This window comes from Oryx dammah, unplaced genomic scaffold (assembly GCF_014754425.2).
Source record: "Oryx dammah isolate SB20612 unplaced genomic scaffold, SCBI_Odam_1.1 HiC_scaffold_2, whole genome shotgun sequence".
In the NCBI taxonomy this organism is placed as follows: domain Eukaryota; kingdom Metazoa; phylum Chordata; class Mammalia; order Artiodactyla; family Bovidae; genus Oryx; species Oryx dammah.
Genome location: NW_024070186.1, coordinates 135,438,960 through 135,462,481, shown reverse-complemented (window position 1 = coordinate 135,462,481; position 23,522 = coordinate 135,438,960). Strand labels below are relative to the sequence as shown.

The window sequence follows — 23,522 nt, the reverse complement described above, 5'->3', positions numbered from 1 at the left end:
ATAAGAAAAAAAATATGAATGTAACAATGTCACATAATATGAAAATGATAATAATTAACATCTAATTCTAACACCTTTTAATCCCAAGAACTCAGGAATCCACTAGCATTGTTTCAACTTACATTCCATCTCTTGTCCAAGATAGGAACACCATCGATTTCTCATATCTTCCACAGCAAGTATGTCTTTCTCTTCCATTTCATCCACCAATAACAGGGGCAAAAATGGGACAATAAATTCATTCATGATAATCAGACCATTGTTTACTTCTCTATCCTCTCCAGATTCAAACAGTTCTGCAGCTTGCTCATTTAATTTCTTAATGCAATGAGAGAGAGAGAGAGAGGAAAAAAAAAAAAAACAGGTTTGTTTCCTTTTTCAATTAAGTAAAAATGTCTCACAATAATGAAGGCAGCATAATAGGCATGTTTGCAAACAGTAATAGAACAAATGGAAATCAGAAAAAGCAACTTCAGCTTATTGAGGGAGAAAAGTTTCCTAGAAAAGGATTTGCATGTTACAATAGAAACAAGAGCAAAAAAGAAAGAAAGAAAGACTGTTGTCATGGTTTTAAAGTTCATATTCAGTTTATTTTACTTTGATCATCACTATAGGAACCATTTTTAAATTAACTGTCCAGAGGTGAATTATCCCAATTTTAAAATATGATAAGCACTCAAAGTAATTTTAAAAGCAAAGAAACTCAGATTCCATACTAATTTTGAAAAACTCATCTTTTCCATAAATGTCAACTGAACAGGGACTGTTATATTTCTTGATACAAAAATATAGAGGTAATAAATTAAATCATTCATTTCTTAAAAAAATTCTTACTCAGTACATGCCATGTACCAGAAACTGTTTTAGTTGCAGGGGTACCCAAATGATTAATAAGAAAACTCTCATGGAGCTCACAATCTGATACAATACAGGGATCAGTAACATTTTCTCTGTAAAGGACAAGACAGGGAATATTTTAGCCTCTGAGGGCTATATAGTCTTTGTTGCAATGACGTTAATATTGTTGCATCAAGACAGTTGTATGTAAATGAATGGGCAGGGCTATGTTTCAGTAAAACTTCATTTATAAAAACAAGTGGCAGGAGGGAGCAGAGGCCAAGCATGCTGACATCTAATTAAATAGAAGTAAGAAATCCATGAGATAAGAAATACAGACATGGGAGATAGAAAAAAGATACAGGTATAATAAGACTTAAAACATTTTTTTAAATTGGAGGATAACTGCTCTAACAATGTTGTGAATATGAATCAGCTATAAGAATACATATATCCCCCTCCATCATGAGCCTCCCTCCCACCTGCTCATAAGACGTTTATGTCTGAAATCTCACGTTTACAGAATGAAGAGTATGATTTTTAAATAATCTTCATATTTTAAAAATAATTTAAATTATAAAAATCATATTACTTCTTAGGTTTACGACATTCTTGTGTAATTCATCTTGACTTTGTAGAAAGCTTATGCTAAAAGTCCAATTCAGCCACTAAGTAATTAACAGTCAGCAAACAACTAATTTCCCGGCTTCAGCTTCTTTATATGAAAAATGGCATACTATATAACCTTCCTCACATAGTGGCTAAGAGGATTAAATGAGATAAGCCTTTAAGTATATAGTGTAATTTTTTATAATTTGCATTCAAAGAAATTATTATTCTGAATTTGATGTCATGTTCACTAAATCAAAACAGATCCTAGAAACAACTTAAGCACAGTTATGTCCAAAGCCAGCCTATTCATCCTTTTCAGAGTCCCCAAAGCCAAAGACAGAAGAGAACTAGTAAGTCATGAGGCTTTAATGCCTCTACTTCCTTCTTCCCACTCATCTCATCGTTACCGATCATCTCCTTTACTATTTACATAACTTCTCTTTCATACTGTACCTCTTAGATGAGACTCTTCCTCTTTTCCCTGTCTATCTTTTCTAGGGTTCTTTGTTTCAATCTTTACTCCATTCCAGTCCATATTCAAGTATACTACTACCAGAATTATTTTCTAAAAACAAAACTGATTATGCCCAATTTATTCCAACTTTACAACCAACTCATGAGAATGATGCATAAGCTTCTACACAGTTTGACATCAATAAACACTGTTGGCTTCATCACTTCCACCTAAACTTGTTCCTCATAACTAAGCCACAACAGACTTATCTTCATTTTCTGTTGTACACTCTCCATGTCTTTTCATACGATATTCCTTTGTCTAGAATTTCTTGCCCCTTCTCTAAAAGGTACAAAATGCCTATTTATCCATCAGTATACAGATCAGTGTTTATCTTATTTCTTAAGCTTCTCTCCAACAATTCCAAACATACTATGTTGCATATTTCTCATAACAATACTTACTCTGAAATATAAAAATTACTTGCATACATCTCTCACCAGACTGAATTCTCTTAGGATATAATAAGGGCTCTTATCTTTGCATCCCTCAGAATCTGATACTCAGTAAATTCTCAATATTAAAAAAAAATAAAACCTAAAAAAGGAAAAAAGAAAACACCTAAAAGGAACACTAAAATTCTCTTGAAGCTTCATTTAAATTCCTATGTGAAACAATAAATGTGGCTGGCTTACTAACATAAAATGATAAACACTGTTTACCATAATATAAACACTGTCTACCATAATGGTGGACAGTATTTTAGTTGTGTTTATGTTTAAAATAGGTTTATCAATACATTTCAATATTCCAACACTGCAAAGTTTTACATTAACAAGTGCTTTGATTCATTCAATGCATGGATTATGAACCTGAATATAATTCAGATCTTCCTTCTTGGGCATTGATTAAAAACCTTTTGAAACTGACCATATTAAGAATGGGATTCCCTGGTGGCTCAGAGGTAAAGAATCTGCCTGCCAGTGCAGGAAATGCAGGTTTGATCCCTGGGTCGGGAAGATACCCTGGAGAAGGAAATGGCAACACACTCAAGTATTCTTGCCTGGAGAATTCCATGGACAGGGAAGCCTGGCGGGCTACAGTCCATGGGGTCACAAGAGGGTCAGACATGACTTAATGACTAAAGAACAACAAATTAAGAATACCATTCTTGATGGATACAAACCATCAATAATTAAAGTCTTAAAATATACTCAAATGCAATAAAATCAGCTAAGAGAAAAATAACAAAATCACAAGCTTCTACTCTTGCCATTCAAAAATTCTGAAGACATAATGCAGACTACAATTAACATATACTCTGCAGTTCTACTGAAAGAAAACATTTCAGCAGTACACCTACTGAAAGTCTTTTTAAAGTACATGTAAACCAAGTAACCTATATTGGCTCAAAAATGATATACTCTTGCATACCTTTATGTATTTTATAGAAAAAAAAAACATGACTTAGAGGTTCACAATCTATAGTCATGTTAATAGCTAAATGAAATCCAATCATAAAAAGTATAAAGATGGAATTTGTGGTTTTACACTTAAAGATAAGCAAAGTCAAGAAACATTAACAAAATATTCCAGATATCCAGAAAGTAAACTGGTGGGGAAAAAGAACTGCTGAAAATATTTAAGTTCATAACTATAATATTTAAGCACATACACAGTAAAAATACTTGAGGAAAAATTTTCAATGACCAAATGGAAAAAAACTTCATATTACAATGAATTATTTAACATTATGTACACCAAATATACTCTTTATAAAAACTCAGAAAAATCTATACTTTTTCTGGAATAATAATAATAATTTATCATACCATTTAGCACCTCTTCTGCATAAAAAAAGGGAATGGTAGAATGAGAAGAAATCTAGATATAAAAATCAATTATTCTGATCTCATTTTAAGAACATTTCTTATTTATCATCTGTAAAACTTAAGATTCTTAAAGAAGAAGGGATAAAGAACTGAGTATAGTCTCCCACCTCAAGGAAGTAGACTCAGAAGACAGACATCATCATGACAATTACCATATCAGAATTTATAGTCATTTACATTAGTCTAAAAAATTGCCCAATGTAAACCAGTATGGTAGGGTAAACACACACCGTGTGCCTTCAACTTACTAGTAAACATTCTCTTCTGTAATGTGATATCAGTTCTTCATCATGTCCTCTGTATGGGCCTTTGGACAACAGTTCTTTGTTATTCTGATAAGCACAGATAAGGAACAGCAAGGAATCTATATAACTTAAAAAACAGAAGTACAGCATTAGTATTTTATTTTTGTAAAAGAAAGGTAACTACAAAACATTTTAAGTATACATTTACATTTTGATTATCCTGATCAACATTAAAATAAAACATCTAATGATACATTGTATTGCCTGAGAGTATCTCTGGAGCAACAGCTGCATATGAAGCTAGTAGACAGTTGTTTTAAAACTAAAACAAAGAAAAAAAAACAAAAAAAACATTGAGCTAGAAAGTTAGAAAAAACTGGGGGAAAAAGGCCAAACTGAGTAATTCAGAGAGTTCCTTCTGTCTTCTTTGCTAATTCTTTCCATTTAGATTCAAAATTAACACTGATGTGAAAGTCAACAGTCTACTTTTTTAGCAACGCCATGACATTTTGTTTGAGGGACTGATCAGGTTACTTTGCTATCACAAACATCATTTGATTAATTAAATGACTACTGTTCGTCACTTTGTTTTTTTCTTCCCTATGTGAGGGCACAGTTCCAGTCATTGAGAAAAATTAACAGAGAGTAGAATATCCAAAGGGGCTGGGTGAAGTAGAAAGGGAGACAATGCTTCCAAATCTGGGAAATCTACTGGGGTACAAACACTAACATAAAAGGCAGACAGGGTCAGGCCTTTGTTTAATATTTAATATTGCTATAACTCTAGACGTTATGAAGTTCAAACTAAGTTTTAAAAAGGGAATATGACACAAATATATCAGTATTATATTTGTCTCTAAAATGATTATCCCTCCTCTAACATGCTGTAGGACAAATATATACAGCTATATATCTGTATGGGCTTCCCTGGTGGCCCAGGGGTAAAGAATCTGCCTGCAATAAGGAGACACAGGTTTGATCCCGGGCATGGCAACTAACTCCAGTATTCTTGCCTGGGGACTCCCATGGACAGAGGAGCCTGGTGGGCTACAGTTCACAGTGTCATGAATGAGTCGGACTTGACTTAGTGACTAAAACAACAACAATATATCTATATAACTGCAATATGAAAGAAGTTTTAAGATATCGCCTATAAGCCAATTTTTCTACTCACAGCATATCTTACAAATTCTGAAAAATGCAACATCCTAAGAAGTGAAATGCTGTACAGAAACAATATTTTATAACTCTTTAAGTAATACTGCCCATCACTGTTACTGTTTGTTAATTTCAGGTGCTCAAACAAGTCAATTATACAGTCCAAATGTTAAATGTAGAATTATAGGGAAATAAACATGCTCATTCATGACAAATCAAATTATACATCTGAAACTACTTCATTAAACTACTTCATTCTTCATTAAATATATGTTCTTTTAAATACTTTTTCAAAACAGCTTTTCCCAGGGATTTGTTTTTGCTTGAATTTAGGGCATGAAATCTTATTTTGAAATAATACGGGTATAGTCTCAGCTAAAGATTTTTTTGTTTATAGAGTGACAATAGTATTAAATGCTGTCTTGTGCCACTAAGTTGAATTAGTCTGCTGGCACATCTACCTTTCCTTTTACAGACATTAAGTTCCCAGTTGAAAGGTCTCCCTGGAATGGCATCCATATCTGGCATTCTAGACCTGAGTCATCTCTCTGAGAATAGCTCTGAAACCATGAACTTATTCCAATTTTCTAGTGAAGTACACAGAATGTTCCACATTTTATCAGCCTTTAAAGTGCTTCCATTTCAAGTAAATTAGAATAAAATTCAGCAGTCCAGTTACCAAAATCTTATTTAAGATAAAATAAGACTATGTAGCCTGGTAGATTCTCTTTAACTTTCATTTTTACTGCTGTAAAATTATGGCTCCTGAAAACATGATTTTATTTCACTACTCAGAGAAGTAACACTAGCCCATTAATAAATATTTAATTTATGGCTTTCAAGTGCTATGTTTTCATTAAAAAAAGTTTGACAGAGCATTTTGCCAACATCTTATATACTGCTAGTTACGGTAACTGCTACATTTGTGGTATAATTAACATTTCTTTTTACAAAATTCCATAAATATTATTTTCTACAATCACTAATTTCCTAACTGATATTTCCAATTTAATAATAAACATTTGCCATGATAAGAATATTCATTTTACCAATAAGAATATATTTAAGATTAAGTAAATTATGAAATTTAAACACAATTTATTTAAAGTCCTTTAACAAATGCTAGCTCAGAAAAGCTAATACACAAGTGATGCCGAGAGCAAAGAAAAAAGTTTCATCTTTTTAGTTCTTACTGAGATAATGAATACACTTTGTCCTTTTCTTATTTCATTAAATAATATAAGAACACAGAGGCCTTTATTTCAATTTTTCTCTCCCTAGTCAGCTGTGTGACCTTGGCAAAGTTATTGTATCACTTTGGAGCCTAGTTTCTTTATCTGTTAAATGCAAAAGCCTTTTACACACTCTATTTTATTTTAAGGGCATATTCATATTTTTCTTAGACACCTTAATCTCTAAAATCCTAAAGCAAATTAGAATATTCCTATTAAAGAAATATAATGTTGGCCAAAATATGATTTTATAAAAGAGAGCTATTGATCAAAATATTTTCTACTTCAGCTGACCAAAGTGAATTATCTTAAAAGTACACAATCACTAGGACTTCAATAATTTGTCTCCAAGTATTAATATTACTTTTTACTTTTCTACTTTTACGTGTTAACTTTTAAGATTTTGATGGCATTGTGCTTGTCCAATGAACAGAGTGGCACTGTTCAACAGAACTTCCTGCAGTAATGGAAGTGGTGTGTCTGTGCTGGCCAAAACAGCAGCCATTAGTCACATGTGACTACTGGACATCAGAAATGTGGCTAGTATGACTGAGAAACTGAAAAGCTTTAAAAATTTTAATTAAATTAAATTGTCCTACATGGCTCCTTAGCCACCATCTTGTATAGCATAGTTCTAGAAGTAATACTCCATGCTGGCATTTAAAAAAATAGCATTACTACTTCTAGTGTATAAAAAAGGAAAGAAAAAAAATCAATATTCTTTTTACTTGGTGGCAATATTACAGTGCATTTTAAACATGGCACTTAAAAAATCCCTAGTCAAGTAAATTAATGTTAAAGGATATGAATTAAATATGTGGATAATAAATAAATGCAATTAGTTAGTAATCTATAGTGCTCAATAAATCAATATGCAGCCTTTCTTCTCAGTAACAATAACAATTTGGTAAGTAGAAATTCCTTTAAAATCACATGTAATTTGTATGAGAAGCAATCTAAAATATTTACAGCTGCAATATTTAGAAGACAAGAGATCACTTTTCTAAAGATATAATTTTTACAGTACCTGGAATTTTGGGAAAAGGGACACATTAGAAACATTTGCTAATTTGCAATCAAGATTAAACTCAGAAAGAACAGGAAAAAGGCTAGTGACAGGAAGGTGGATGTTGGAGAATACAAAGAGTTCCATTTGCTGGTTACCAGCTGCTTTGAAAGTGAACATGAAAGTTGCTCAGTCACGTCTGACTCTTTGCGACCCCATGGACTAGTCCATGGAATTCTCCAGGCCAGAATACTGGAGTGGGCAGCCTTCTCATTCTTCAGGGGATCTTCCCAACCCAGGGATCGAACCCAGGCCTCCTGCAGTGCAGGCGGATTCTTTACCAGCTGAGCCACAAGGGAAGCCCAAGAATACTGGAGTGAGTAGCCTATCCCTTCTCCAGCGGATCTTCCCGACCCAGGAATTGAACCAAGGTCTCCTGCACTGTAGGCAGATTCTTTTCTAGATGAGCCACAAGGGAAGCCCAGGGAAGGAAAACCAGCTTCTTTGGTCCCTAGCAAATCTAGGCTTCAATCTAATCCTATTTCATTCTAACCTTCAACTGTAGTGTCTGAGAGCTGATAAAATCAATGACAATAATGCTAACTTTACAAATTTAATTTCAAATGGAAAATATATTGTATATGGGAATTCTTTGTATTAACTTTGCAATTTGCAATTATAAATTTAAGAGAGTTGTAAAATAAAGTTTATTGAAAATATATATTGTGAATAAAATCTTTTCAAGAGATGAGGTCACATCTGAATAGAATACAAGAATTAAGCTTTTCTTATCATGTGTGTCCATTTTGCCTTACCTTTCTCTTTGAAAATTTTCTAGCCCAATAATGAGATACATGGTTGTTTCCCTGAATTTTCTATAATCCTGATGCCACTCCTGTAGGTGAAAGAATATTAAAAGTATATAGATATTAAAACTACAATGAAAACTACTTACAAATACATTTTATGATAACTACTTGAACTAACAGAAGCAAAGAGTTCAAAACTGAAGATAAACTAGACCTAAATCAAGACTTTAACTTCTTACATACAAACATGTCAGTGTAAAGATAAAGGTAAAAACTGTAGACACTGATGAGAGAAATTAAACAATCACACTAGAAGATAGCAGAAATAAAAGGCAAGATAATCAATAGGTAGGCCATTTGTCTCTCAAAAATTCTTCAGTGTAAAAGTTTATTAAGATATTATCAGAGAATATTTGGGGTGCATATATCTTTTCAAATTTCTGTTTTCAATTTTTTCCAAACATATACTCAGGAGAGAATTGCTGGATTATTTTCATTTTTTTGAGGAACCTCCATAGTGCTACCCCTGGGGAGAGGAAAAGGAGGAGGAGCACAGTACAAGTACAGAATTAGGAAATGTAAAGTATGTATAAAATAGATAAGCAACAAGGCCATACTGTACAACACAGGGAATTATAGCTATTTTCTTATAATACCTTTTAATAGAGTAATATCTGTAAACGTACTGAACAACTATGCTGTACACCTGAAACTAACATAATGTAAAGCAACAACACTACATTAAAAAAAATATTATTATAGACCTACAGCACATTGAATGTAGAAGGTAAATGAAGCTAACTAATAGGAATCAAAGCTTGAAGACTTATTTTAAACAGAGTTTTAAGGAACTGAAAGAAAAATAAAAAATGTTGTAATATATTTAACCTTTTAATTTTGCAAAATTTGTGATAAATTTTAAATGTGGTTGCTAAGTAGTCTTTTCAACTGAGATATGGTGAAAAAGAGAGAAGCATTTCACAGCCCCTCTCCAAAATACCCACAATCATTTAACATGTCATATAACAAAATGATTCAGAACTCACAATCTACAATTTTAGAAAACAGTTTTTTAAAAAAAAAATCAAGATTTTTTTTACTTAATAAAAATTGATTCAAAGAAAATCGTAACTAAAATTCAATATATGATTAACCTAAAAGAGATAGTGATGATAAAAGTGTGAAAGCTTTTATACACATTATTGTAAATAAATGAAAGTAAGGTACATATAGGCCAGTTACTTGCTAACTATTGATATATTCTCCTTGAATATAAATCATTTTAATTTAAAAAGGCAAAGTTTTCATACTATTGAAAGTGACAGTGTTGGTCACTCAATCCTATCTGACTCTTTGCAACCCCATGGACTGTAACCCACCAGGCTTCTCTGTCCATGGAATTCTCTGGGCAAGAATACTGGAGTGGGTTGCTATTCCCTTCTCCAGGGGATCTTCCTGACCCAGGGATCAAATACGGATCTTCTGCATTGCAAGCAGATTTCTTTACCAACTGAGCCACCAGGGATAGACGACATTAATAACAAATAAGGGTAAAATTTATCTTTAAGCATAAAGTTAGCTTTTCTGGCAGAAGTATTCAAATTGCCATTCTGTTATCATTAGATTCACCTTAGAAGTTTTCAGTAGGTAAACTTCTTTAAAGGGTTAGACAATAAATACTTTAGGCTTCACAGGCCATGCAGTCTCTGTTGTAGTTACTCAACTCTGCAGTTGTAGGGTGAAAGTGCTTATATTCAATATCTAAACAAATGGCTTGTGTTCCAATAAAACTTTATTTATAAAAGCAGGTGATGAACTGGATTTGGTTTGTAGGCCAAGGATTACTGATGGATGACTCAGAGCAAGATAAAGATATGTGGGATATACAAAATCCAAAAACATGTCATGTAAATACCTGTAAGATTTAGTGGCTCTGCAATTAGAAAAAATATGAGAAATTTTCAGAATAAAAATATGCAGCATCCAATCTGATGAAGCAAACTGGTGGAGGGACTGCAGAAGCAAATAACAATTAAAATCAAGTCCCATATAACCTGAATCTTGGAGACAAGGGCAGAATTAGCAACCAATTTGCCTATATTTCTGGCATGTATTATGTGTCCATTTTTTGTGTGGCTATGTTTCCAGATTTTCTATTTGCCTTATAATTCAAATTTATCCATTCTTATGATAATATTATTGTAAAGTATAAAAGTTAAGATAGTTTATATTGATTTTAAGTGAAAATAACCTTCCTACTTTGTTCTACAAGAATGCTGAGACTAGAATGTTTGCATTTCCATAAAATTTTTGATCACTTATTAAGCTCCATAAAACAACTTGCTAGAAGTTTGTTAGAAACTGAACAGTTTCAATAAACCATTCTGTGGAAAACTGGCATCTTTACAACACCAAGTTTTCCAAACACAATACATACATCCATTTACTTAGGTCTTCTTTATAACATCTCCTAAAATTATGCACATCTTTTATTAAATCTGCTTTCAGGTACACCATCATTTTGGATATTATCTAAAATGGTGTCATTTTAAAGAATTTCTATCTGAATATTTGCTACTGGTATAAAGAAATAAAACTGATATTTGACATAGATTTGTATTTTACAAAGCTCTCTTATTATCTTTATCTCCAATAAATTTATCTAGCTTTTTCTTTTCTATATATAAAACATCTGTAAATAACAAAAGCTTTGTTTCTTCTTTTGCAATCTCTTACTTTCTGCTTTATTTTTATCGCCTTACTGTACTGCTTAAACTTCCAGTACGTGTTGAATAAAACTGGCATACATCCCTGTCCTTTTCTTGATCACAAAAGGAAAGTTTTCAATGTTCAGATTTCAATATGATGTTTATGGTAGTTCTGTTAGTTTTTGTTTTTTAAGACACTCTTCAGTAGACTAAAGCAGTTACCTTGTATTCCAGGTTAGCTAAGAGTTTTGATCAAAAGTGAATGTTTTTCTGTATCCTTCCTTTTATCTGTTAAATGTAGAGTTATACTAATTGTTTAAGGGAATGTAAAGTAATCACGTTTGCAAACGTGACCAATCACTAACCGAAGGCACTCATGAATGCAAATTAAAATTTATTCATGTAAAAATTTTTGGAAAAACAATGTAGAAAGTTAAACTTAAAAATCTGACAAAATACTAGGTGTTTGAATTGTAACTTAATTTTAAAGCCAAAGTTAACACAAAGAGAATTTTGTGCACGAAAACTACCACAAGCACAATACAAATGCTCACATGCATGCCTCCCTCACACAACCCTGCCCAATAATGACAAATGCAGAAGGTATACAGTGACTGAAACCAATTTTTAACTTTCCCTCAAAATATATATATATGAAGCAAAGAAAACGTATAGCATGGCTTCACTGTAATACAGCATTTAAGAATGTAGGTTCTGCTAACCAAGCTGTGACATGAAGCTATGATAACCTCAGGCAGGTTATTTCACCCCTTTGTGATGAATTTTCTCACGCGATTATTGGCTATACTGAAATGAAAGATTATGAACTAAAGAATTCCTCAATCAACCTCCCAAAAGTCACATTACCTCATATTCCTCCATGTTTACTTCTTCAGGTTTTATCATTTCAATTTTGGCTTGAGCAACTTTCATTATGTTGTGACACCTTCAAATGAAAGAAAAAATATTTCTAAATCAAAAGCAAAATCCATAAAAACTTAAAAATTATGTTTTATGCAAAATTAAACTACCTAACACGTGAAAATGAAATCCACTATCACTGTGCAATATTTTTGAGGAAACAAATTTCAATTAAGTGAAAAATCTCGTTTTTTGGACAATACTGGATATTTACTAAGTATATAAAGATGACAGAAGCAATAATTCTAATTCACCATGCTATATTTCTATATGAATTTAAAATTATGTTCTATTAAATATGACAAAAAGTTTTTTAAAAATTGATAATGTATCTCTATTAAGCAAACTCCAGAGACATGAAATCTCACTTCCCCCAAATAATACTATTCATAAATAGTAAGAAGATATCCAAAATGTGCCTATCCTTTCAGATAGGAATGGGAATATTTCAACAGATTTTATGATCAGAACCACTGCTAAAGATATCTCCCCAAAATATATTTATAGTTATCACATATAGTTTACCCCATATTTCAAGCACAAGAGAAAGCAGATTTCTCAAAACAAACTATTTTTACTTGCCAGGGCTACTAACTGCAGAAGATTGAAAAGTCAGTGTGAGTACTTCATAAATATCTTCCCCAAATTCAACAGCATATACTCATTGGAACACAGTACACTAACAGCCCAGATAAAAGAGGGTCAACATTTCTGAGTTCTTCAGTTATATTTAACAAAATAAGTGATGTCAACATTATTACTAATAAAAACTCATAGCCAATACTTACTATTTACCAGATAATGCTCAAAACCATTTACGTGCATTGAAACCTTAATCCTAACTTTCACAGCAGACACATGATGAGGCAGAAATTAATCCTAGATGCTTTGTTTTCCATCACACTCTTCTCTACTACACATATTTTGAATTCAGTATTTTTGAGACATGCATGAAAGGATAATCATTTATTTCAGAATTAAAATGTGTTTAGCATTTTAATTTATGCTAACCAAGATAGCACAAAAGTTTCTACATTTTAAAACTTCAATACTTTGGGTGTTTACCTGAGGGCTGAATTTTTTTTTTAATAGTATTTATTCTAACTTAACTAGATTAAATTTTAATTTTTAACATTAGTAAACAGTTTTATAGGAACTTCTAAGAAAAAAAACTTTTCGGGTAAACCAAAATTCATTTAACCATTCTAAGCCTTTTCTTTAAGTCAGAAGATGTTTAATTACTTTGTGTATATTGATTAATTACTTTCCCCAATTGTTCTCAAACAAGGATGATTTTGCTCCCAGTGGGGCTATTTGGCAGTATCTGGAGACATTTTGGGTTGTCACCACTTGAGGGGTACTACTGGCACTTAATGGGTAGAGGCCAGGAACATACTAAATATATTACAAATTAAAGGATAGCCCCCACGCCCAAAACAAAAAAATTATCTGGCCTAAAATATCCATAGTGCAGAGGTTCAGAAATTCTTTATTTCTCTGAAGTTTTTAGTTCCCAAAGGCCAGTGAAAATTATATTATACTCTTTTGTGTATCTTTATATTGCTTATCTCAGTACCTTGGTTCACAATTAAAATGTAATAAAATGATCTAAATTATTTTGGGGTTAAACTTTTAAAAGTCATGATTATAAGTAACAAATAAATTACAAAGCAACTGAATTAAGTGAAGTCAAATTCTGTGCTGCACTTACTGAAATATGTCTATTTGTAAAATACATATTCAAAAATTGCACTTGGAGCTATAAAAACAACACGGGCAATTTGAGCACGTGAATAAAATACTTAACATTTTGTATTTTCAAATTACCTTTCATCAAAACTCAAATTTCTATCTGCAAATTGTTCTAGCAATGTTTTCTCAATGATTTTCTTTGGAGCCTGATTCTGGATAAAGTAGACTATTACATGATGTAAACGATAGTCTGTTTCTGGTGGGGTATCTTCTTGGGCCAATTTAACCAACCTTGAATATTCCAACTTAATTGCCTAGAAAATACAACAAAATGCCAATCTTAGTTAATTATAATAATTCACATCCTTCAGTATTATAATTATCCTTATATTCAAATATGTTTTCCTTTTAAAATATTACAAAAAATGTAGTTGTATATCTAAGAACACTGTCCCATGTTCCATAGTTTAAATACATCTAAGCTTATCATAAGTTATTTTGCAAAACTTATCAGAGTTTGGTCAAAGTCTATTCAGAGGCATCAGAAGACTGAGATACTTGGCATATCTCCTAATCTATGCTCCATTTGAAGTGCACCTCTAATATCTAAAATTCTAGGGTTGAGCTGTAGGTCCCTAGAATATTCATATCTGAAAGAAAATGGCTGGCTCTTAAACGGATGATAATAATACTATCACAATTAACTTTAACTGTAGAGCTTACAAATAAGGGATGAAAAAGTAAGCCTTTTTTTTCACCATAAATTTTTGTTTCAAAAATATTTGAATTTTACCAGTGTAATGTTTATCAATGAATACTATCACTATTACTACCTTGATACTGAGCTAACCTTTTCTATACTTGCAACTACTATTATGAGAAATAATAAATACTAATGTGTGTTCCCACACATAAGCAAATGATTTGAAAAATATTTGCTCAGAGAAATATGTATAGAGATATATATCAAGTACTGCCATATGTAAGAAGCACATATAATTACAGATAACACTTTAATTAAAATATTCATTTATATTAGACATCATATCTAAATTATTTTCTACTAACCATAAGTACTTGGAGCTACATGCAAAATATGTTACAAAAAGTCCATTCTATTGGAAAGGGTTTTTTTTGCATGCATTTCCTAAGCAATTCTTGGCCATCCAGATACTATCACCTATTTGGCTGTATTATATAGAAGTGAGAAAATGTACCTGAAAAACAGTAAATGGAACATTCTAGTTATATGTTTTTAAACTTAAGGGGGAGCTAATAAGTCCTTTCTATACACATTAGCATTATAAACAGAATAAGATAATTACTCTATAGATAAATTACTCCAACTTTATTTTAGATATACATATGCCATTCTCAAGTTTTACTGCTGTGCTAAAAAGCAGCCATGAAAATTAACTATATTTGTCATGTAAGGCTATCATGACTCACTTTACTGCATGCTTTGCTTACAAACTCTTTAATCTTTCCAATTTGAAAAAAAGGCACATGGTCATTTAATAACTACACTATACTGAATTTGAGAGTAAGTGTAAAACAAAAAGTAATTGTTTTTCTTCTTATGGCCCTTTAGACAATGATTGCTATAGGCTATCAGAAGGTTTTTGTGTATTTAAATATTTCAGATGTCATTCTTTTGGCTGAAACTGGTATGACCAAAATAAAATTCTCTCTCAAATAATAATATAAGTTTAGATTATAAGATATTATAATACTAAATGATTATCCATTCTCCCACCACCCTTCAAAATGCAGGCTGGGATTTTATATATATATATATAAACAGTAAACAGATTTCTATTAGAGAGTTAGATTATGTGTCAGCTTTAAGATGATGTTTACCTCTTGATTTTGCTCTACTTACGATTCTCCTAATTATAATGAGTAAATACCAAACTCACAATTTATAGGTGTTTTATTAAACCAGTAGAGGTAGAATTGCACTTCTAAATTTGTAGAGCAATTTTTCAAACACAAAAATACTAAATTTTATTAGCATAAATTATCAATGAATGTTGTTTATCAGTGTTTTGTTTATCAACTTCCTTCTCAAAAAGTTTTCTGACTTTCAAAATATACTGCATATATATATTCCTGCAAGTTTTCAAAGAGGTGTTCCACGCTGGTGTATTCAGGAGATCTCTACACAACTTACAGTCAACATTTAACGGGGTCCAACTAATCAGGTTCAGCGTTACCTATTAGGTCTTATTTCCTGTTACTCCTCTATTTAGATCAAGCTCCACTCCTCACAAATGCACAAGCCTTTGTTTCTTAAGTTCTCTACTTGGATGATGTCCTTGACCATCTCCCATCAAGCCACACATGATCCATTCAATGAGACTGGTTAAAAATCTGTTTTTTGAAATCTTCCAAACGATTTCTAGTTTGACTTTTTTCTACTTTTCTGAATCACATGATAAAACATACTCTACATGTATTAGAAGTTACATCTGGGCTTCCCTTGTGGCTCAGCTGGTAAAGAATCCGCCTGTAAGGCGGGAGACCTGGGTTCGACCCGAGTTGGGAAGATCCCCTGAAGAAGGGAATGGCTACCCACTCCAGCATTCGGGCCTGGAGAATTCCATGGACTGTACAGTCCATGGGGTCACAAAGAGTTGGACACAACTGAGCGACTTTCACTTTCACAGACTATTTAAAATACCAAATATACAAATATATAGTATACTCTGGAGGCAGTAAGCTCTAAGGTAAGATAGAGTAAAATTCAGAAAGCTAAATATATCATTTTATTTTAAAAATGGATAGTGTACTAAGAGATATAAAAAATCTACTTCAAATTCCAGAGGATCAGAATCATATAGGTTATAGTCTTTGACTGTATGTTATATAAATAGGAATTAAAGGTAACTCCCAAACTAAACACTTAGGAATTAGAAGTATTCTTCTATAAACTATTCTTGGATCAAAGGAATCAAAATTATAATAATATTGGGAATATGAAATCTCAAAACCTAAAGGACACAGCCAGATTGGTACAAGGGAAATTTCAGCTTAAGCAATCCAAAATAACATTTATTTCAAGAAACTAGAAAAAGAAAATAAACCAAAATAAAGCAGAAGAAAGAAAATAATGTGGCAATTAGATAAAGACCACAAAAGGCTTTTTCTTTCCAAAAATCTGAATAGAAGACCAAAAAATGGGATAAAAATAACATTAGAAATCAGGAAGGTGATTAAAAAAAAATACAGGAAAAAGTTTTAAAATTTATAAAAGAATAATACGTATAACTTTATGCCAATAAACTATAACATCTTTATTAAACAGATGATCATCTAGGAAAATATGTTACCAGAATTACTTTACAAAGCAGAAAAACTGAAGAGACCCAGGCAAAACTACAGATAACTGAAAACGCTGCCTACAATCTATACCCAATAAAGATATTAGGCTCATTTTGTATTAGAGTTGTGCTGTTATAGCAAATCTTCAAAGACTTCTATATCTCAACTGGTCCAAACAAAAAAAAAGGGGGGGAAATTTCTTTAATATTACATAAAACTAGTATAATCTGAGTATCAAAAATTGACAAATATTTTTTAAAAAGGCTAATTTTGCTTATGAACACAGATGCCCAGAATGACATCTAATTTTGATAAACTTCCTTGTGTACATAAAGAAAATATAAGAAGAGACAGTGTTTACAATGATTAAAAAAAAATAGATAGATCAATGCTAAGATCCCTCCTTTGCAAGAATTAAGCATTAAGAAGAAATTTGTGCAGAATCTCTAATAGATGCATTAAAAAAAAATGCCTAAATTCCAATATCAATCAGTTTAAAATAAAACTCTTTAACTGTAAATTTAAGAAACTGTCTTTATTTTTAAATCTATAAGAGAGGAGCTATTAAAAACCAATACTACACATCCTATTTAATAAAACACTACAAACATTCACATTAAACTCAGGAACTAAGCAAAGAAGTTTATCACCATTATTTTATTATTTAACTATATTCTGAAAGCCTGAATATATTTCAGAAATGAAATAAGAAAAAAAGTATAACAAAAATTATCCTGGAAATGAGATAACTGAGGCTTCCCTGGTGTCTCAGTGGTAAAGAATCTGCCCACCAATGCAAGAGACAGGGATTAAATGATCCCTGGGTCAAGAAGATTCCCTACAGTAGGAAACAACAACTCACTCCAGTATTCTCGCCTGGGGAATCCCATGGACAGAGGAGCCTGGGGGGCTACAGTCCACAGGTTTCACAAAACAGTCAGACAGTGACTAAACAACAACTAATGAGATAATTACTAGGAGGCAGTTTACTGAAATAATCAAGAGAATCCACTGGAAAACTATTAGAAAAAATAAAAAAATAAAGTAATTTGACACTATATGAATAAATACAAGTAATTAGCTTTCCTATAAGATACTCTATCAATAATTTGTTATTGAGGATAAGTAACTCAATTCACAGAAACAATTTCTACACATCTAAGATTAGATTAAAAAAGAAGCTATAAGACCATGCTGAAGTAAAATAATAAAACCTTACTTAAGGACCTAAGAGAGGGCCAAAAAAGTGAAGAGGCGTATCTTGTTCCTTTCTGAGAAGACTCAAAATACTGAGAAATATAATTATCCATCTCACTGTAATAATATGAAGTACAATCAGATTCTGAAAGGATTTGAGAATACAGGTGGCAATTAAAAATTATCAAGACAGAAAAAATGAAACCTGACAAACTTTCCATTTATTTATTTAAATTAAACAACTGAATTAAAATTCACAAATATTTTGACTGGGCAAATATACTATGTTATGTTCACTGAATTTTCAATAATATATTTAGGTTGGTGCAAAAGTAATAATGGTTTTAGATCCTGAATTTTAAATCATTATTATAACTAGGCTCAAACACATCTATTAATCAAAATATAAACCATTACAATCAACATGTTTTTGCCAATGAGAAATGTCTGTTTACTCCTGCAGGATAAAAATCTGTGCTTCAGGATTCTACAAACTCTTGGAAAGCATCTTTCGCCTCCTGCTGGTTGTGGAAGCATTTTCCCTTCATAAAGTCGAGATGCTTGAAGAAGTGGTACTCAGTTGGCGAGAGGTCTGGTGAATATGGCAAATGAAGAAAAACTTTGTAGTCCAATTCGTTCAACTTCTGAAGCGTTGGCTGTGCATGACATGTGGTTGTCATGGAGAAGAACTGGACCCCTTCTATTGATCAATGTGGTCTATAGGCGTTGCAGTTTTTGGTGCATCTCATTGATTTGCTGAGCATTCTTCTCAGATGTAATGGTTTCACCAGGATTCAGAAAGTTGAGGTGAATCAGCAGCAGCAGACCACCAAACAGGGGCCATGACCTTTTTTTGATTCAAGTATGGCGTTGGGGAGTGTTTTGGAGCTTCTTCTCAGTCCAGCCACAGAGCTGGTCATTGCAGTTGTCTTATAAAATCCACTTTTCATCACACGTCACAAACTGATTAGAAATGGTTTGATAGTGTTGCATAGAGTAAGAGGTGATAACACATCAAAACAAGTTTTTTGATTTGTGGTCAGCTCATAAGGCACCGCTTATTGAGCTTTTTCACCTTTCCAATTTGCTTCAAATGCCAAACGACCATAGAATGATTGATGTTGTGCTCGGGTAATTTCTTCTGTAGCTGTAACAGGATCAGCTTCAGTGATGGCTCTTAATTGGTCACTGTCAACAACCAATGGCTGACCGGTGCATTCCTCATCTTCAAGGCTCTCGTCTCCTAAACAAAACTTCTTGAACCACCACCACACTGTACATTTGTCAGTAGTTTCCAGGCCAAACGCATTGTTGATGTTGCGAGTTGTCACGACTGCTTTATGACCCATTTTGAACTTGAACAAGTTCAAATTTGCTTTTTGTCTAATATCATTTCTATAGACTAAAATACATATAAAATAAACAGCAAGTAATGTCACTAGCAAATAACATAAAGCAAGAAATGTGCGTTAAAATGATGTACAACATAGTCACATTTAAGAATGTACATCAAATGGCAAAGTTCAACAATGCAAAACTGCAACTACTTTTGCACCAATCTAATATGTACAAGAACATTCTCAAAAATACTGGAAATGATCCTAATACCCATCAAAAACAGTAATATGGGATTTAATAATAGTTACAATTTGTGAGCATTCTTTATGTGATAGACACTGTCCAGTGATGTCTAACATGAATTATCTCATTTAATTCTCAAGATAACTTCTCATTTATAAATTGAAAAACTGGCCATGATAATTTCAGTAATTTGTCTAAAATCACACAATTATTAAGTGATAAAGCTAGGATTTAAATCCAGGCATCTGACCATAAAGGCTTTGCCAGTAACACCTCATGTGGGACAAAGCTTCCTAACTTAAGCCATGAGTAAGTTATAAGGATTGAGATACTAACGCTATCAGACTTTATGGTGGCCAGATCCATAACTAGATTCATCCTTGTTTGTCATAACAAGGAAAAAATTAGAAAGCCCTGCTCTAAAAAAGTGTTTAAATAAACTCTGGTAAGTTCAATGGGAAATAAAATGTACCTATGAAAAATCTGCAAATCATGACATGACTAAATCATCCACCACATTACATGAAAAAGAATGATAGACCGAAAGAAGAAACTTCTATTTTTATTTAAATTATAACATATGGATGAGTACTGAATATCAGTCATTTATCTAGAAGCATATATAAGAAATAAGTTAATCGGGGAGAGAGGTTAATCAGGGAGAGAGGTTAACTGTGGAGTGGAAATTAAAAAGTGAGAGAGGTAGGCTAAGAACAAGATGGCAGAGGAGTAGGTGGACGTGGAGTACATCTTTCTCCATGGATACATCAGGAATACACCTTCAGACACAGAGGTGCATGTGGAACACCAGCTGAGAGAGGACAGGAATGTCTGATGAGTGGAAAGGAATCTATAGACCCACGCAAAAATCAGGAGGATGAAGGAACTCGGGGGAAAAACCAGAGTGTTAGTAGGACTGGACCTGCCCTTGGTGGGTGGGGGAACTGAAGCAGGGGTCTGATCTCCACATCAGGGCCGTTGTCTGAGTGAGAGGAGAAACATTTTAGGCTGAGAGTGAAACAGCTGATCTGTGGCAGCCTAATTGGAATGAGAATCAGACAGTCCCTGCCACAGCCATACATACCTGGGACAGGGATGTAGATCCCCTGGAAGGTGCACCAGGGATTGTGGAGCAATCCCAGGGCGAGGGCTGCTGTTGACTCGGAGATGTGGGCAGAGGGGACGTGAGGGAGGAGATTGTGAAGGGAAATGCCTGTGGAGGAAAGGGGGTGGAGCCATCACCACAGCCTCTTTCTCCCCACATGCCAGCAGTGGCAGCTGAACAATACAGAGGGTGATCCATCAAACGCCTGACACACTGAACTACAGAGCAGGACCCCACCCAGGGTGCCCCTTTAAGTGCCAGACACACTGATTTACAGAGCAGGACCCCGGGGGGGGGGGGGGGGGGGGGGGGGGGGGGGGCGGGCGGGCCGGGCGCGGGGGGCCCTCTATGTGCCTGACACGCCAAACAGAGAAAGACCTCAGGCAAGGGAGCCCTCTAAGTGCCTGAATGGGTGGAGCTGCGGAGAAAGACTGGCCAAAGAGGTATTCTGATCGCCAGCTACAAGAGGCTGGGAAAGACTCTGATAGGGCCATACATAACTTCTGCTGAGAAGGCAGTTTGTATCCCTGTACACTTGGCACTGCCAGGGTCCCTGCAAGCCAAGCAGCTGTGCCACCTTCATGCTCAACTCTCACTGGCCAGGCAAAAATTCTTGCATCTATGTGCACAGGGTTGCTTTGGTAGTGTCCGACTCTTTGCGACCCTGTAGACTGTGGCCTGCCAGGCTTCTCTGTTTGTGTGTGTGTGGGGGGGGGGGGGCGGGCGGTTCTACAGGCAAGAATATTGGAGCATATTGGCCAATAATGGTTGCCATACTCTTTTAGAGCACTGTATTTCCTGTTGCCCTAGCCTCCAACTCCCCTGAGTACCTGGTGCTGCCAGAGCCCCCGCAACCCAAACAGCAGCACCACCTCCACACCTGGCCTTCACAGGGGCAAACCCAAGTCCTCCAGGGCAGCCTCAGGAGGAAACCCCAGTGGACAACCCACATGCAGAGGTGAAAATAAAACCACAGTTGAAACACAGGAGCAATGTGACTAAGGAAGAAGGCCCAAAATCTTCCCACCAGCTGTACAACATGCAGATGAAATTCACACGATCAACTAGGCAGTCTCTGTGTCTATGGAAAATATAAAATGTCATTGAGAGCTCCTACAAAATAAAACACACTAGTTCTGATAGCTGTGGACATTGGCGGCAGGAACACATAGGAGTAGGACCAGATTAGAATCTGAGCTGGCCCCACAACAAGTCCAGAAATCACAGTGCTGGAGGGTATTCTAGCGAGGTGAGGTTTACTATGACTCCCAGTGAGGGAAAGGACTCTGACAGCAGTGACTCACGAAAAACATTTATTCTTCTTATGTTTTGACTTGTTCTGTATATTCTTTTGAATTCCACCCCTCCCCCACTGCTGTTGTAGTTGTTGATTTTATTGGCACTACTAAATCTAATTAAGCTTTTGAGTTTTTTTCTTTTTTTTTTCTCAGTCACATTTTTTTATTGTTGTTATAAACCTCTGCCTCTACATTTGATTTTGCAGTTCTGGGGAGCATTTCTTTTCTTTTTTAATTTTAATTTTTTAAACCTATTTTTTCTATTAAACCTATTACTATTATTATACATTTACTCTTTTGTTTGCCTTTCCTACTGTTCTTTTCCAATGCAGTTAACCTTTAATGTACATAAAACTTCATCTACTTAACTTTTCATATCTACTATTTTTTCCTTTTCTTTCTTCCTTTTCCTCTCAACATATTTGTTAGTTTTATTTTCATTGCTTTATTCCCCAATTGGCACCTTGCTTTAGTTTTGTCTTCCAGTTTGTGCTTTAGTTTTGTTCTGGTAGATATAATTTTTGGTTTCCTTTGTTTGTCAGGTCAATATATTGTACTTTATTTTTGTTGGACTGTTTTGATTTTGCTTATGGGTGTATATGTATATGTGTGTATTCAGTCACACTTTTTATTGTTGTTATAACCCTCTGCATTTACATTGGGTTTTTGCCGTTCTATGGAGTTTTCCTTTTTCCTTCTATTTTTTCCCTCTTCTGTCTTTTCTCTTTTTTATAATTTTTTTCTTTTTTAAAACCTATTATATATTTTTTACATTTATGCCTTTGTTTGCCTTTCCTACTGATCTTTTCCCCTTGCAGTTAATCTTTAATGTATATAATAAATCTTCTTCATCTACCTCTATTTAACTTTGCATATATATTTTTTCTTTTCTTTCTTTCCTTTTCTCTCAACATATTTGTTGGTTTTGTTTTCACTGTGTTATTCCCCACTTGGCACTTTGCTTTAATTTGTTTTCCAGTTTGTGCTTTAGTTTTGTTCTTAACTGGTAAATATAATTTTTGATTTCCTTGGTTTGCCGGGTCAATCTATTGTACTTTATTTATGTTGGACTGTTTTGACTTTGCTCATGGGTGTATATGTGTATATTCCACTATTTTAATTATTATTTGCCTAACTTTGTAACTGCCATTTGGGGTTCATCTTTGTTTTCTCATTTTTTGTTAGTTGTTTTAATCTCACTTAATGCCACAAGCCACTTGTGGAAACTTCCTGACCAGAGAACATGCCCTGAGCCTTTGGAGTGGGAGCACTGACTCCAAGACCCTAGACTACCAGAGAACCAATCCTAGGGAGTGTCAAATAGTGAGAACTCACACAAAGGAAACCACTTGAATACAAGACCCAGCATCACCCAACACCAGTAGCAACCTGCGTGGGATGCCTTGTCTGAACAACAAACAAAACAAAAATGCAAACCCAATCATCAGCAG

At 33.8% G+C, this 23,522-nt stretch overlaps 1 protein-coding gene across 3 annotated transcripts in view; it reads right to left on the bottom strand.

The window, feature by feature from the left end:
- The window catches only part of USP25 (ubiquitin specific peptidase 25), a 163,875-nt gene that overhangs the window by 7,320 nt on the left and 133,033 nt on the right, over positions 1-23,522 (bottom strand). For all 3 annotated transcript variants that reach the window (XM_040227290.1, XM_040227272.1, XM_040227280.1), the window contains 5 exons: positions 13,702-13,880; positions 11,821-11,899; positions 8,252-8,331; positions 4,044-4,167; positions 123-318 (listed from right to left, as the gene is read on the bottom strand). In XM_040227290.1, coding sequence (XP_040083224.1) covers positions 123-318; positions 4,044-4,167; positions 8,252-8,331; positions 11,821-11,899; positions 13,702-13,880 — 658 coding nt within the window. The remainder of the gene's footprint in view (positions 1-122; positions 319-4,043; positions 4,168-8,251; positions 8,332-11,820; positions 11,900-13,701; positions 13,881-23,522) is intronic.